Source organism: Crocodylus siamensis, chromosome 8, assembly GCF_052110815.1.
Source record: "Crocodylus siamensis isolate JL-2025a chromosome 8, ASM5211081v1, whole genome shotgun sequence".
NCBI lineage: Eukaryota > Metazoa > Chordata > Crocodylia > Crocodylidae > Crocodylus > Crocodylus siamensis.
In genome coordinates, this window is record NC_143402.1 from 10,845,459 (window position 1) to 10,858,680 (window position 13,222).

General features: G+C 43.4%; 1 protein-coding gene across 1 annotated transcript; it reads left to right on the forward strand.

The window, feature by feature from the left end:
• The first annotated feature begins 74 nt into the window (after positions 1 to 74).
• UBE2A (ubiquitin conjugating enzyme E2 A) lies at positions 75 to 12,963 on the forward strand. The gene is made up of 6 exons (XM_090059334.1): positions 75 to 215; positions 441 to 521; positions 632 to 657; positions 8,830 to 8,919; positions 10,347 to 10,435; positions 11,666 to 12,963. Exons 1-6 carry the CDS (start codon positions 172 to 174, stop codon positions 11,792 to 11,794), a joined length of 459 nt encoding a protein of 152 aa, XP_089915460.1. The 5' UTR covers positions 75 to 171; the 3' UTR covers positions 11,795 to 12,963.
• Positions 12,964 to 13,222: the final 259 nt, after the last annotated feature.

Sequence of the window (13,222 nt, forward strand, 5' to 3'; positions counted from 1 at the left end):
TCCCCCCCGCGAGCCAGCGCAGTGGTACGACCCGGTATCGCTCGGCAGCCCCCGCCGCCGCCGCCTCAGTCAGAGCCAGCTGCTGTCGCCTTCGTCGTCGTGGTGTCCCTAGGCACCCGCTTCCTCGCTCCCGGGGCTAGTGTATGAGCGATTCGTCACCCTGAGCCCGCCATGTCCACGCCGGCCCGGAGGCGCCTCATGCGGGACTTCAAGAGGTAACGAGGCCAGCGGCGGAGGGAGGCCGGGAGAGGAGGGGGCCGGACAACATGGCGGCAGGAGTGGCGGCGCTGCGCCGATTGCGTAGCGTTAGGCCACGCCGTTTGCGCGGGGAGGGGGGACCGGGGTTATGCTGACTGCTGGGGGTGATTCCCGCGGGCTACGCCAACTGCGGCCGGCCCGGGGGGCGGAGCTTAGCCACGCTGACGCGCCCGTGCCCGCAGGCTGCAGGAAGACCCCCCGGCCGGCGTGAGCGGCGCCCCCTCGGAAAACAACATCATGGTGTGGAACGCCGTCATCTTCGGGTGAGTGCGCATGCGCGGCCCAGCGCCCCCTGCGGGCGGGGTGGGCGGGGGGCACCCCTGCGCTGTGCTCACCCTTCCTCTGGGCTCACCCCTTCCTTCTTCTCTTCCAGGCCCGAAGGGACTCCCTTTGAGGATGGTAAGTGCGGCTAACTGCCAAGCTACAGGGGTTGTTCTGTTTTGTTTCATTTCGTTTTTTGGAGGGTTGGGTTTTTTTCTTGTTTTTCCCAGTGTGACCTGCTCCTGGGTCCCTGCAACAGGTCTCAGCTTAGGACCTCCGCGGCCCTGGGAAGCACGACCACTGCCCACCTCCCGGCCAAAACTTCTGTCCTTAAAACTGCTCTGTGGTGCTACATCCCTGATCCCTGCAAAGCTTCCTTCCTTCCTTATTCCCCTCCCTCCTCCCAAGTCTGAATTCCTAAATGTGAAATTGGACAGTGAAACAGTAGCACACAAACAAATGCAAAGTGCTGTATGGATGAAGGCATGTCATTACTTGGCCACAAGATTGACTTGAAGATCTGTTGGCATGTCTGTCATCAACCTGGGTTAGCTGGGCTTGGTTGGTTGGGTTTTTTTGTTTTTTAGCACGTAAAACATACATGGTCAATCCATTGTGCCCTTTTGTTTAACACCTGATTTGTCATCCTGCTCTCTACTTTCTGAATCTTTCTGTCTGTTGGTGAAACAGTGTTCAACTCTCGAAAGTTTTTTGTCATACTGATTATGTCCTGAAAGTGACTTTAAGACACATCATGGTGTACCAAAGTTAGCTTGATTCTGTAGTCAGTTCATCCAGTTAAAATAACCTGCTCTTGAAGTTCCTGGACAGGAGCTACACTAGTTTGTGGGGGGGGCGGTTCTTTACCTTAGTCTAGTTGTAGCTACTTTCAGTTTTAAAACTGAAAGTAGCTATGCTCCTCCTTTTTAAAAGAAATCTTCCTGTGATACGTTTGTTCCTAACTTCATCAGTGTTTGTAGCTTTGCTTGCTATTCTCTGAAGTTTGCATTTCTGATGCTGTATGAAGGATCCAGTATCTATCCTGAATTTGCTAGACCTAAGCAAATAAACAACTAGAAACAGTAATACACTTTATTCTGTAAAGGTGTCAGTATAGGACTACAATTAGTATAGAGTCTTATGCTTTCATCATGAATTGCATGGTAAGACTCCCTAGCTCTAAAAATTTTTCTTCCTCTGAGGGAGCAACTGTTTGCCTTGAGGGCTCTGTCTTCCTGAGCTCATGCTTTCCCTTTAAAGTACCTCAGGCCCAAGAACACTCTAGTTAGTTGCTTTCTTTGTCCTTAGTTGGCCACAAAACTACATGACTACCTCCAGCTCTCCTGCTTAGGGGCTGGTCTCCCTTTTTTTTCCTGCAGTGCCTGGTGCTTGTAGCTCTTTTCTTTATTTGTGGGGTTGTTTGAAGTCAGAAGTTCTCCTTAGTCTCTTGGGCCTTAATACACTAGTATTTAACAGGTCTCAGTGATGAGACAGGTCTTGTCTTCATGATGCACAGCCATCTCAGAAATGGATCAGAACTTGGAGGAAGAGAAATTGGCTCCTGTGAATTAATGGTATCAATCTTGAGAGTTGTTTTTTGTCTCTTGTTTTGTAGTTCAGTGTTGGGGTTACTGAGATGTTTTGTAACAAAGGATTTTGGCAAGAAGATCTTCTACAGATGTATTGAAGGTGGTCGACCAGCTTTGAAAGTGCTGGTATATTAATGCTATCTAGGGCTTTTAAGTATTGATTTCTTCCCTCTTCCCACCTTTCCTCCCCTTATGCCTTGATCTTAAATCCCTAAGGTTCTAAGCATTCAAGCCTTAATCAGCTTGAATCCAAGGCTACATGCATTCCTGGTAGGTGGAGTATATTTCCTGTGTGCTTTAACAGTAGGTTATTCCTCTTGTCTGCTGGGTTGTTCCTCAGCTAACGTTCTTGGACAGGTGTTCTGGCACAGGTTGTGTACTGGGTTTCTTAATACCCAAGGCAGGAAAAGTGAGCAGGGCATAAAAACGCTTGTTTCTTACAGTACAGCTTTTTTTTATCTTGCTGCCTAGAATTGTATGTGTTGGCACCTGGAGATGTCTGCCCCACTTGAATGGTTTGCTGGTGCCTTTTTACCTTGTGCTGTGCCTCACTCTAAAGTTAGAGGACTAGGAACATAGCTCGGGAGGTTCCTGCCAGTCCTGTTGTATCTGGTCTCCTGCATTTGTAGGTTCTCCTTAACTAAAGGACTTTCCCAAATTGCTCCCTTAACTTGGCTGCCTACAAGCAAAGGAACAAAATCTGAGATGCCAAAAGCAGCCTGTGAAATGCTATGGATTAAAGCATTGGCAGTGTCCTCATTGCCCTTGCAATAATAGGAAGTAAGCTTATGTATGTGCCCTGCAGATCCTAGGTAAAGGACTGTGCCCCATGCTAAAGGAAGACAACCCCCTTCCCCTCTTCCTCCCCCCCCGGGCTGTGCCAGTCAAACTAAGGACCTCTCTTCCGTAGGTCAAAAATTAGGCACTCGATGGGTACATCTACACGTGTCTTAAAACACAGTAGCCCTTTTTACATAACACTTTCATCAACAGTAAAAAAAAAACCCACCATGCTAATTGGAGTAAAATAAGCTACTACGCAGTAAGTGTCTTTAAAGTGTGCACTTGCAGTACTGCATGTTAGGGCAGCCTAATGCACATTTTTAATACCTCACATTGGAGGTACTAAATATAATGGGCATTAGGAAAAATGCATTCATGCATGTGTAGATGCACCTGGTATGATTTCATCTTTCTGGAGCCACTTTCTGCAACAGTATTGGCTTGGTAAGGATACAGTAGTTTCAGATCACCTGAGGTCTCAGATTTGAATATTATTGTGCCTTCACTGGAATATGGTTGTATATGGAGAAGGCCTTGGCAAGTATCCATGCTTTAATGGAATAATGACGTATGGTTTTTCATTGCCTGGGGCCTCCTTACTTCTGAATGGCCCTAGTTTTTGAAGGGCCTCAATTTGTGATCTGAAGCTCTACTCTGCTATTCACTGTTGAGAGGCTTATATTCATTTTGGGACCTATCTGCTTTATGCTAAATATTCTTTTACTGTGCTTTTGCTGTATTTGGGGAATACCATTATCTCTGTCACCAGAGACTACACTGGAGCCTGGTCCCAGTCATCAAGTATTCCATCAGTAAAGTGTTGGTAACTGGAATAGGTAACAGTGCTGCCAAATCTGGTATTCGACTCTACCAGTGGCTTGGGCTGGGTTCTGAATCATTGTAATTTTGATGGAGTAAGGGAGTTGGTCAGGACAGGACTCTGAGTATTTGATTTCCCAACTGCAGGTGCCTTCCTGGTCCTTGACTTCAGTATTCTAACTGCTATGAAAACTACATCTCAGAGATGCTCTTGTATATCTGGATGCACTCAGATTCCTGGCCTGGGGATGTATTGGAATATATATGAAATTTCCACTGCAGCAGATCTATTTTTTTTCTGAAGGACAGCAGTGCATTATCCTTTTTAAAAAGCTGATCTTTAAAGTATTAGGTACGAACAGCAGATTTCCTGGGTGAAATCCTGCTTCCATTGAACTTAATCAGTGTATTATCAGACTTCAGTGAAATCAGGATTTTGCCTCTTCTGCCTGTAAAGAAGAGATGGGACCCTAACCTAAATGACCTTCAAATACGTTGTAATCATGGGCAAAGGGTTTCCCATGTCAAGGGATCTTGCAGGACAGTCGGGTCCCATGAAGATATTCCTTGTCTTGACTTGCTTGTTGGTTAAGGGAAGCAGAACTGTGGGAACATGTCTCTGAGTTCTGGAGCAATAATACAGATCACCATTCTTCAGTGGGGTCTCCAGAGATGGACCCACATCTGTAGATTTAGTGTTTCTTCTTACTAGGTCCTTAGTAAAGGATGTCCTTAGGCTAGCGAGGAAGACATTTAGCTTTGCTCAAAGCTTATAGCACAAGTTTTCTGGCCACACTTTGAGACAAACTCTGTTATCAGAACAAGTGAGATAAAAGGTATGATCCTGAATCAGTACGTGAGTTGTCTCACGCTGAAAACAACCAACCTTGACCAAATTCAGAATCACTGTTATAGTCTTCAGACTTGAACCCTTCCCTTCTGATGTTCTGGGTTTTGTCTGGGTAAACTTTGTAATAAGCTATCAGACCCCCTAAAATAAAGATAATGCATAGCAGACAGGCCCACCTGAATTGCTTTACCTCCCATTCTTTTCCTGGCCCAAGTAGCTTACTAACTACTGAAGTTCAGTAGCTCCTCATCCATTTGTGACCTGACCATAGGTAGGGCAGTGTCTTCATGAAGCTTTTCCCAGGTTATAGTGCTTTGAAAGCTATACATTCATGCATGAATATCGTTTTAACAAAGGTGATGTTACTGTGATGGTCCGGGAGGCAAGAATTCTTGTGGGTGAAGTCTTGTATTGGATCAAGTGCATGATTGCGACAGACACGGGCAAGCTTCTGGGTATCACGGTATCCTTTCCATCAGGCATCTGGGAGAGAATCCCACATAGCAGAGGAAAACAGAAGATGGAACAAAAGCTGGCTTAACACTCCAAGTGTAAATGAAATATGTGGGCTTCTCTCCCAGAGGCCTGAGGGGAGGATACTGTGATACCTGAAAGCTTCCCTGTGTCTGTCCCAATCATGCACTCTATCCAATACAAGATACCACCCACAAAATTTTTTGCTGCTTAAAGGTAACACACATTTCTGTTGTGAGTCATTCTGTATTTGTAGTCCCAAACTCTTTTGTGCTTAGGAAAATGGTTCTAGGTTTTAGCAGCTAATCTGTAACATTTGGTCTTGCACTGAGGATATTCACTTACGGGATCTGTTGTCCCAGTTGCATCCTGCATTGCTGTTCTGCTGAAACCCTTCTCCAGCTATTCACATTTAAACCTAAAACATTGTCAGTCTGCACAGTCTCTTGTTGTATTACCATCCATGGCAATGCTGCTCATGAGAGCTGTATCTTTTTTTTTTTTTTTTTTTTTTGGTGGGCCTGCACTGGTAGTACAGTGGTTGACTAAGTTGGTTTTAAACTTGGAGGTTGCATCAAGGTGTTCCTTGCCTGACTTAGCCAGTTAGATTTCAGGTATTTGCAAGAGGACCATGCATCTGCCTTTCAGTATTTTTAGCATTCAGATTAGTTGCATTTGGCCTCTTGGGTAGATTGGAAACCCCTGTTTTTTCAAGTAAACAAAACCCAAAATCTGCTACCCCCTACCCCAGGCCTTGTCTTTTAAGATGCTTTCTTGTGCTGTTGCCACCTGTGTAGGATTCTCTCTTTTTAGAGGGCCGGCCTCTGGCCCAGCTCTGTTAGCAGAGCCCCCTCATAGGGATGAGGTGTGGGGTAGCAGAAGGGTGTACTGTGCTGCCTACCTGAAAAATGAAAGATCTGTAAGCAGAAGCCCTCTTGTTGGCATGGCTACATCCAGGGAGGGGGCAGCATATATTGAACTGTCATCTTGCATCCTCTAGCTAACATTGCTGAGTCAGCAGAACTCTTCATCATGGACCACCAGCACGTGAATTTTTTAGGTCTTCTCCCTTAGCTCAAATTACAGCATCATACTTATTTTGGATGCAAATGATGTGTAGCTTGGCTCATTAAAACCTCGGTATAATGTCTTTGAAACAACTTTTTTTGGCTTTTTTTACTAGAACCATTTGTTGCTAAACGAAGGCCCAAAACAAGTGAATAAATGGGGGTGTTCAACTTCCAGCAGGGCTGTTCTGTTTTGAAGAGCTAGACAGCTGAAGTCTTGCCATGCAGTCCTTATAGCGGGACAACTGGGGACCCCTCTTCTCACCAATCTGGCACTGTTTTTGTTTTTTTGTGGGCTTTGCTTATTGTTCCTTGCCTGACTGGCTTCTTCTGCTTTTCCCTCTTCTTATCCTCTTATCCAGGGTCCTGAAATTAACCCTTCAGTGGTCTTTCAGGAGCATCTGGAAAGTCCTTTCATGTCTATTGAAATGCACCATTGAGGGGTTGTGCTTATAGTCCTGAGCCTCATGTGTATCCGTTTTGATTGCAAAGTAGGAAGGGACTTCTTAAACTGCAGCAGATTTGGCAGTGTAGCTTGATTTTTCTTGTAGGAACCTCAGATTGGGAGTATAATACCTGAAATGCCATTAAAAGCTTTTTCTTGTGGGTATTGCCCTTTTAGCAAGGTTGACACTTACTCCATTCTAGAAAAGGAAAAGTGTACTTCTCCCATTAGCAAGAGGGCTCTGTCCAGCCAAAATGGGTTTCTTGGGGTCATGTTGATTTCCTCCCCCCCAGTGGAATTTCTAGGCCTAGATATCTGACCTTCCTCTCCCACTCCTGGCTTAGATGAGATTACTGCATTTCCACTAATGTGAGAAGTGCACTTTAATTGGTCCGTTACAGAAAGCAAAAAAATGAAATACAGGGCCTATGTCATCTCACTACTTGTTCTCCAAGTAGCATTAGAAACTTAAATGACTCTCTTGCTGTAGTATATGCCACTTGTACACAGGGCAAGCAATATGACTGCTGACAGACGTGAGCCGCTGCCCCCCCAGCTTTACTAAAAGAGGCATCGTGTTAGTTTGACCCAGCATTTGTATACACCATGTGCTTCAGTGAGGCCTTTTTGGCACTTTTTAATAGCTGATTGAATTGGATAAATCGGCTATTAAATAGAAGTGCCAAAAAGCCCTGCTGAAGCGCACGATCCATACAGATGTTGAGTGAGCAGGGTCAAACTGATGCGATGCCTCCTCTGGGCACGCGCTGTGCTTGTGGCAGGGATGCATTGAACTAAAAGTAATGCACTGTTTTTCTTTTTGTTGTTGTCTCTGTTTGTTGTTCTTTTTCACATCTGTAAGCAGCCTCCGAGGCCATCACTGTATTTAAGCTTCTGTGCTCTTACCAGCCACATTCTAGAAACCCAGTTAATGTACTTGCATGTGTATCTCTAACTAATTGCAGTCCAACTTCCTGGTTCATAAGGACAAGCTACAGTTTCTGCATCATGTTGATCCTTTTTAAGCTCTGCCAGAAAGGAAGGGACCTGACCCTTTGCTGTCCCTTGATGCTGACCAGCAGCTGCTATTAATAGTAAACTTAGCAACAAAGTCCGAGTCATGGCACAGGCCATCTTTTTCTTACCAGTTAAACCTTATGGGTCTTGAGCCCTGAGTACCCAAATTCAGGTTTGTGATCAGGCCAGGTAGAACACCTTAGAAGACAAGTAACAGTAAGAATTTTTTGCCTTTTTATCTTAGCACCTGCTTGCAAGCAGTAACAGATGGTACAAGAATACATTCCTGATGCAGGCAATCTTAGCTTGAAATAAAGAGATGGGTTCAGTGCTGGCTTTTAACCTCTTTCCATTCTAAAACAAGTATGTGGGTGTGTTTTAAAGGCATGCTATGCTAGATGGGGAAAGGGGTTAATTTTCCAAGCAATTCAGCTTCTGTAGTTGCTTAGGTACTTGCTTTGAATTTCTGTCGCCAGTCAAAATGGAAGCCAGGTTCCCATACACAGCTTATTTGCCAGACTTATTTTCCCAGGTCCTCAGAGTCTAAGGAGGATTAAAATAGCTTCTGCTAATGCAGGCTGTTAGGGTTGTTGAACTTTAAAAATGTATCCATCTTATTTCTTGTGGTCTGTTCTTCCCATGAGAGAGGTAAAGTTTGGTGTCAAGCCATGTTGACTTATCTGATGCACTGTGTTGCATGGCAAACACTTAAGTATCCAAAACTTTCTCACGTTGTCCCATAGGCAGAATCTATGGTAATCTGCTCCGAAGAGCCAGTATTGCAGAGAGTGTTGGTTTGAATTAATGTCTAAGGGTGGTTACAAATGCTCTTAGCTATTACAGCACTCCAACCCCACTAAAAAGCTACATTGATCTAGAAAGTGTATGAGGCAAGGATTTTATTTTATGTATTTTATAATATTTAAATTGCTGATACAAACAACAGAAGAAAATTTCCACTTTCAGTAGTATGCAGTTGAATTTAAATCTGTTTTGGAGAGAAGAGCAACTTTTTTTGGACTTGCTAGAACAGCCACTATTTTGTCTTATGGATGTCTATTGGGGCATTAGAATTGGATTTCTTATACACAAAACCCCCAGCTATTAAATAGTGTACTTGCACTACTCCCAACATGCTCAAGAGATCAGAGCAGGGGCACAGTGGAGTTTTAGCAACGATCACATTTTGTCTGTCTTTTTACTTTGGGGCAACTAACTGGACCTTTCTATGTCCATCATAACTCTTTTTCCTTCTTTCAACTCCAGGAACTTTCAAGCTTACAATAGAATTCACAGAAGAATATCCGAATAAGCCACCTACTGTTAGATTTGTCTCTAAAATGTTTCATCCAAACGGTAAGTACCCATATAAGATGCAAGTGTAGTCTGGCTTATGACCTATGCTGTTCTTTGTAGAACGGGAATATTGCTAGTATGTGCTTTACGTGAAGGAGCTAGCTTTCATTCTCTGTGGTCAGCAGGCAGTTGGAGGTGTTAGCAGCATTAAAACTCTGGGAGGGAAGGAAGGATTTCCTTTGTTCACAACTTGAAGTAGAACAATGCTGCATGATCCAAAGTGATTCCTGTTCTACTCGGCTGTGACCCTTCTGGTGGAAGTTTTATAATCTTTTTGCCTGGCTAGAGGACTCTTCTGATCTGAGGTTGGAAATCTTCACAGAGAGCTTGGGCAGGGAGAGGCATTGCTTTCAAAACTGGAGTTAATGGAATTATAGCATTAATTGGAAGCCAGTGAACCATTTTAAGTTGCTTCATGGAATAGATGTCAATAGAAGAGCCAAAAAGGAATGGTTTGAATTGTACCCATGCTATTTTTGGGTTTTGTGGTTTGTTTTTTTTACTGTCGTACCTGTGAATTGTTACTTTATAGGCAGCAAAGTTTAGTGCTACTTTATTGATTTCTGTGAAATGCTCATCTGTCAAACATCATGCTTCAGTACCAGGGTGCTGGATAATATCAGCTCTTCTTATAATAACTCTTGCAGTTCAGGGAGGGAGGAGGTAGGGGTGTGTGTATGTGTGTAATAGCCTTGTAGGTACATGGATGCACCATCTTTATGAATGCAAAGAACAGTCCTGATTTAAATAGCAATTCTTTTGTTGGTTCAGGTGTGTGCATGTGGAAGTAAATGTCAGATTGCATCTCAGTTGTCCTCCTTTTTCAATTAACTTGTTGGGTACACAAATGAAACAACTACCATAATTTTCCAAGTTTAATGCATGACCATGCTGTTTACATGCACTCCTAGCTATAGGAGGTTCTTCCCCCACCCTGTCCCAAATTAGTTGGGGAATGATCACTTGGAATGTTAAGTGGCAATCAAACAAGCCATCAGCTTTGTCTCCCTTAATTCTTTGCTACTCTTCCTTGTTTAGTTACTAGTTGACACCTGCATGATTTTTGCCTTGAAATACTTCCTGCTATGTAATCTGTGCCTGAATAAGAGGGTGGATGGTAGTTTTAGCATCTAAATATGAAGTCTCAGAGAAGTAAAAAGCTTGTTGAGGCATAAATTGGGAAACTTACTAAAGGCCCTTTAGGCAACTGTTGGGAGCAAATCTGGCTCTTGGGAGACTGACTTCTAGCTTGTTCTGAAACTGAGTACCATTAATTTGCCCAACTACCAACATCTGATGTGCTGAAGTTATGCATGAGAGTAGGAACTGCCGAGTAGAAACTCATCTGGGCTTTTAAAAAACTACCCTTTTACTAAACATTATCTTCAGGGTGTGTCTAAACTTTTATCTTCTTCCTCCCTTTCCAGTATATGCAGATGGTAGTATATGTTTGGATATTCTTCAGAATCGTTGGAGTCCAACCTATGATGTCTCTTCTATCTTAACATCCATACAGGTAAAAAAGACATTCCTAGCGCTTGCTGTAATCCTGGCTTTTGGGGGAAAGAGAGAAAAATGTTTATACGCACACACCAGAGACTAGTTCTGAGCTAAGTAGACTGTCAAAATTTGTAGATGGTGGTCATGTCTACACATGCATTTATTGCACTGACATCTACACATGCAGGTGTTACAGCACAGCAGCACTGTGTGTGGACTGTCTTGGGACTAAAGTCGGTTCCAAGTCAATCCACACACACAGGGTACACCACTCGGTAAGGTGTCTACACGTGCCTTACTGTGCAGTAACTAGTTGGTGTAAATTTGCTACCTGCATCATGCAGATAGCAAATTTATGCCCAAGTTGGTGCAAGTCACCATAGTTACTGTGAAATGTAGGCATGCATGTGTAGATGTACCTGTACTGTGCAGTAATGTTCAGCATACAGTGTTCTATCCATGTTGCAGATTTGATCAAGCTATTCAGACTGCTTTAATTTCAGAGAAATTTTTTTTGGAAAAGCAGGAGATAAAGTGATGATACTTCATACAGTGAGTTTTATGTTGGGTCTTCCTAGTCCTTGTTTTAAAGTGAAGGTGGTTGGTTATTTCATTTTATTTATTTTCTCTAGAGCAGTGGTTTTCAGCTGGGGTGCTGCCCTCCCCACTATACCCCAGCTTGCTCCTCATGCCCTGCTTCCAGGAGACACCATGCAATCAGACCAGAAACAGCAGAAGTATGAACCAGCTCTCCTGCCTGCTTTAGGGTTTGCAGAGAACCCTAATGAGGCAGGAGAATGAGCATGTGCTGCAGCCTGTCTGGCTGTGCACCAGATTTGCTTGCTTTACCTGGCTACAGTGACAGCAACACCCTCACTTGAAAGCCACCGAGGGTTGAGTTGAGCACAACAGTGGATCTTAACCAGGGATGCCAGCACACTCAAAGAGGTGGAAGGGTGTCATGACTGAAAAGGTCGAGAATCACTGCTCTGGGCTAAGTTCTTGTTGTCCCATCCCTTCCTGGCCCCCCCTGGAATTTAAAAGAGTGGTATTAGTTTGGTAGCAGTAACTGCACAGTGGCTTCTTGTTTTTAAACCTGAGGCCTGGGGAATTGATAATTGCTGCAATACTTGATGATGTGCAGGTATAAACTGAAGGACCCTGCCACAACTTTTTAAAGCAGTTGCTGCAAAAGACATCCACAAATCTTCTAATGAGAAATTGAAACCAATTTTTCTTTGAACAGTCTCTGTTGGATGAGCCGAATCCCAACAGTCCAGCAAACAGCCAGGCAGCTCAACTATACCAAGAGAATAAGCGGGAATATGAAAAACGGGTTTCTGCAATAGTAGAACAGAGTTGGCGTGATTGTTGACCCAGGATGATGCAAATGAACACTCTGAGGAAAAAAGTATATGAAGTGTCTGAGTCCTCTTCCTCCTCCCAAGCATCACTGCATTTACTTTGAACGCAAAATAGCTGTTGTGCTGTTGCCACCCTCCCCTGCTGAAGCTTCCTTGGACATCAGAAAGCACCCACTTTGAAGTCAAATGTACTGTACTTGGGTTACTTGCAAAAGAATTACTGATGCTGAATTCATTTTCTGTGGTTCCTCTCCAGTTTTAGGGCAGTATTGTGCATTTCTGTAGTGTACACTAAGCTTTTAACTGTAATTGTGTTTCTACACAGTGATGCTTACGTGTAGCTTGATAAAAGGGATGTTTATATACATACACTTTTTTTTTTTTTTAAACTGGTATTACTAAAGTGCTGATCTGTCCAGGCTGGTCACTTTACCTCTACTGTTGGTTTAGACCTCACTGCATTTGTACATGCTGCATGAAGAATGATCTTCATGTCCTAGTCTGTCCTGAGCTGGTCTATCAGCTGTTAAACTGGGAAGGAAATCGTAAGAAAGTTCAAAAGTGGATTCCATTTCAACTAATCAGATAATGAAACTGTGGGATGCTGGCAACTTCTGCACGTAAGGTGCAAGATAACATAGATCACTACAGTTTTGGTACTTTATTATGTTGGGTGACAGGCAGAGTACTCCCTCCCTCTCTTTCTTTCTTTTTTTTGGCTTTTATTTAAATAGGGTTTTAAAGGACATAACGAAAGGGAATATTGCTGAAGTAGGTGACTTCTGTGTCCTTTCAGTAAGGCATTGAATGGACGTAATGATGTTGAGCTGTGGTACTTAAGTTAAAGGGCTCATGGATGAGTTTGCTAGTGAGTGAAATATTTTTAAGGGATAAGAAAGGAAACATTAAAAATACTGAAGCTGGGATTACTCCTGGTAGCAATACTTCCTGTTTCAGCCTTCTCCTAGATTGAACTTTGCCTCTTGGAAAGCTTTGTGTACAGAAGCATGTGGTGGGTGTTCGAGTGTCTAGGAGGCTCCTGCTCTTCATAGACTCCTGTGTGGTGTGTGTGTGTGTGAGAGACTGCTCCATGCTTCAGTTAATTTCTCTTCAATTTTATGAAAGGTTTTTGGTTCTTTTTCCAGTTTTGAAAAAAACAACAAACATTTGTAAGTCTCAACTCACATTTTTGTAAGCCTCAGTTTGTACCTTTCTGGATACAGTACATTATGCAGCAGTGTGGGATGAAGCCTACAAGCGTGTTGTCCGCTGTTCCAGTGTCTTGTGTGCACATTGGTCTGTTAGTTGAGAAGTATACCTTTGCACAAGTAACCCATGTAAGAAAACTGTACATTTTTCAAAACTTGTAAATAAAAGTAACCTTAAATGCTTATTGTATAATAGGCAAGAGGTGTACACCTGTACTTATTTTTGTTCCA

Excerpts from the sequence above, each read along its gene's own strand:
- UBE2A (XM_090059334.1), top strand. The coding sequence starts at position 172 with ATGTCCACGCCGGCCCGGAGGCGCCTCATGCGGGACTTCAAGAG. Across the intron at positions 522-631 it reads TGGAACGCCGTCATCTTCGG|GCCCGAAGGGACTCCCTTTG; the intron begins GTGAGTGCGCAT and ends CTTCTCTTCCAG. Across the intron at positions 10,436-11,665 it reads CTATCTTAACATCCATACAG|TCTCTGTTGGATGAGCCGAA; the intron begins GTAAAAAAGACA and ends TTCTTTGAACAG.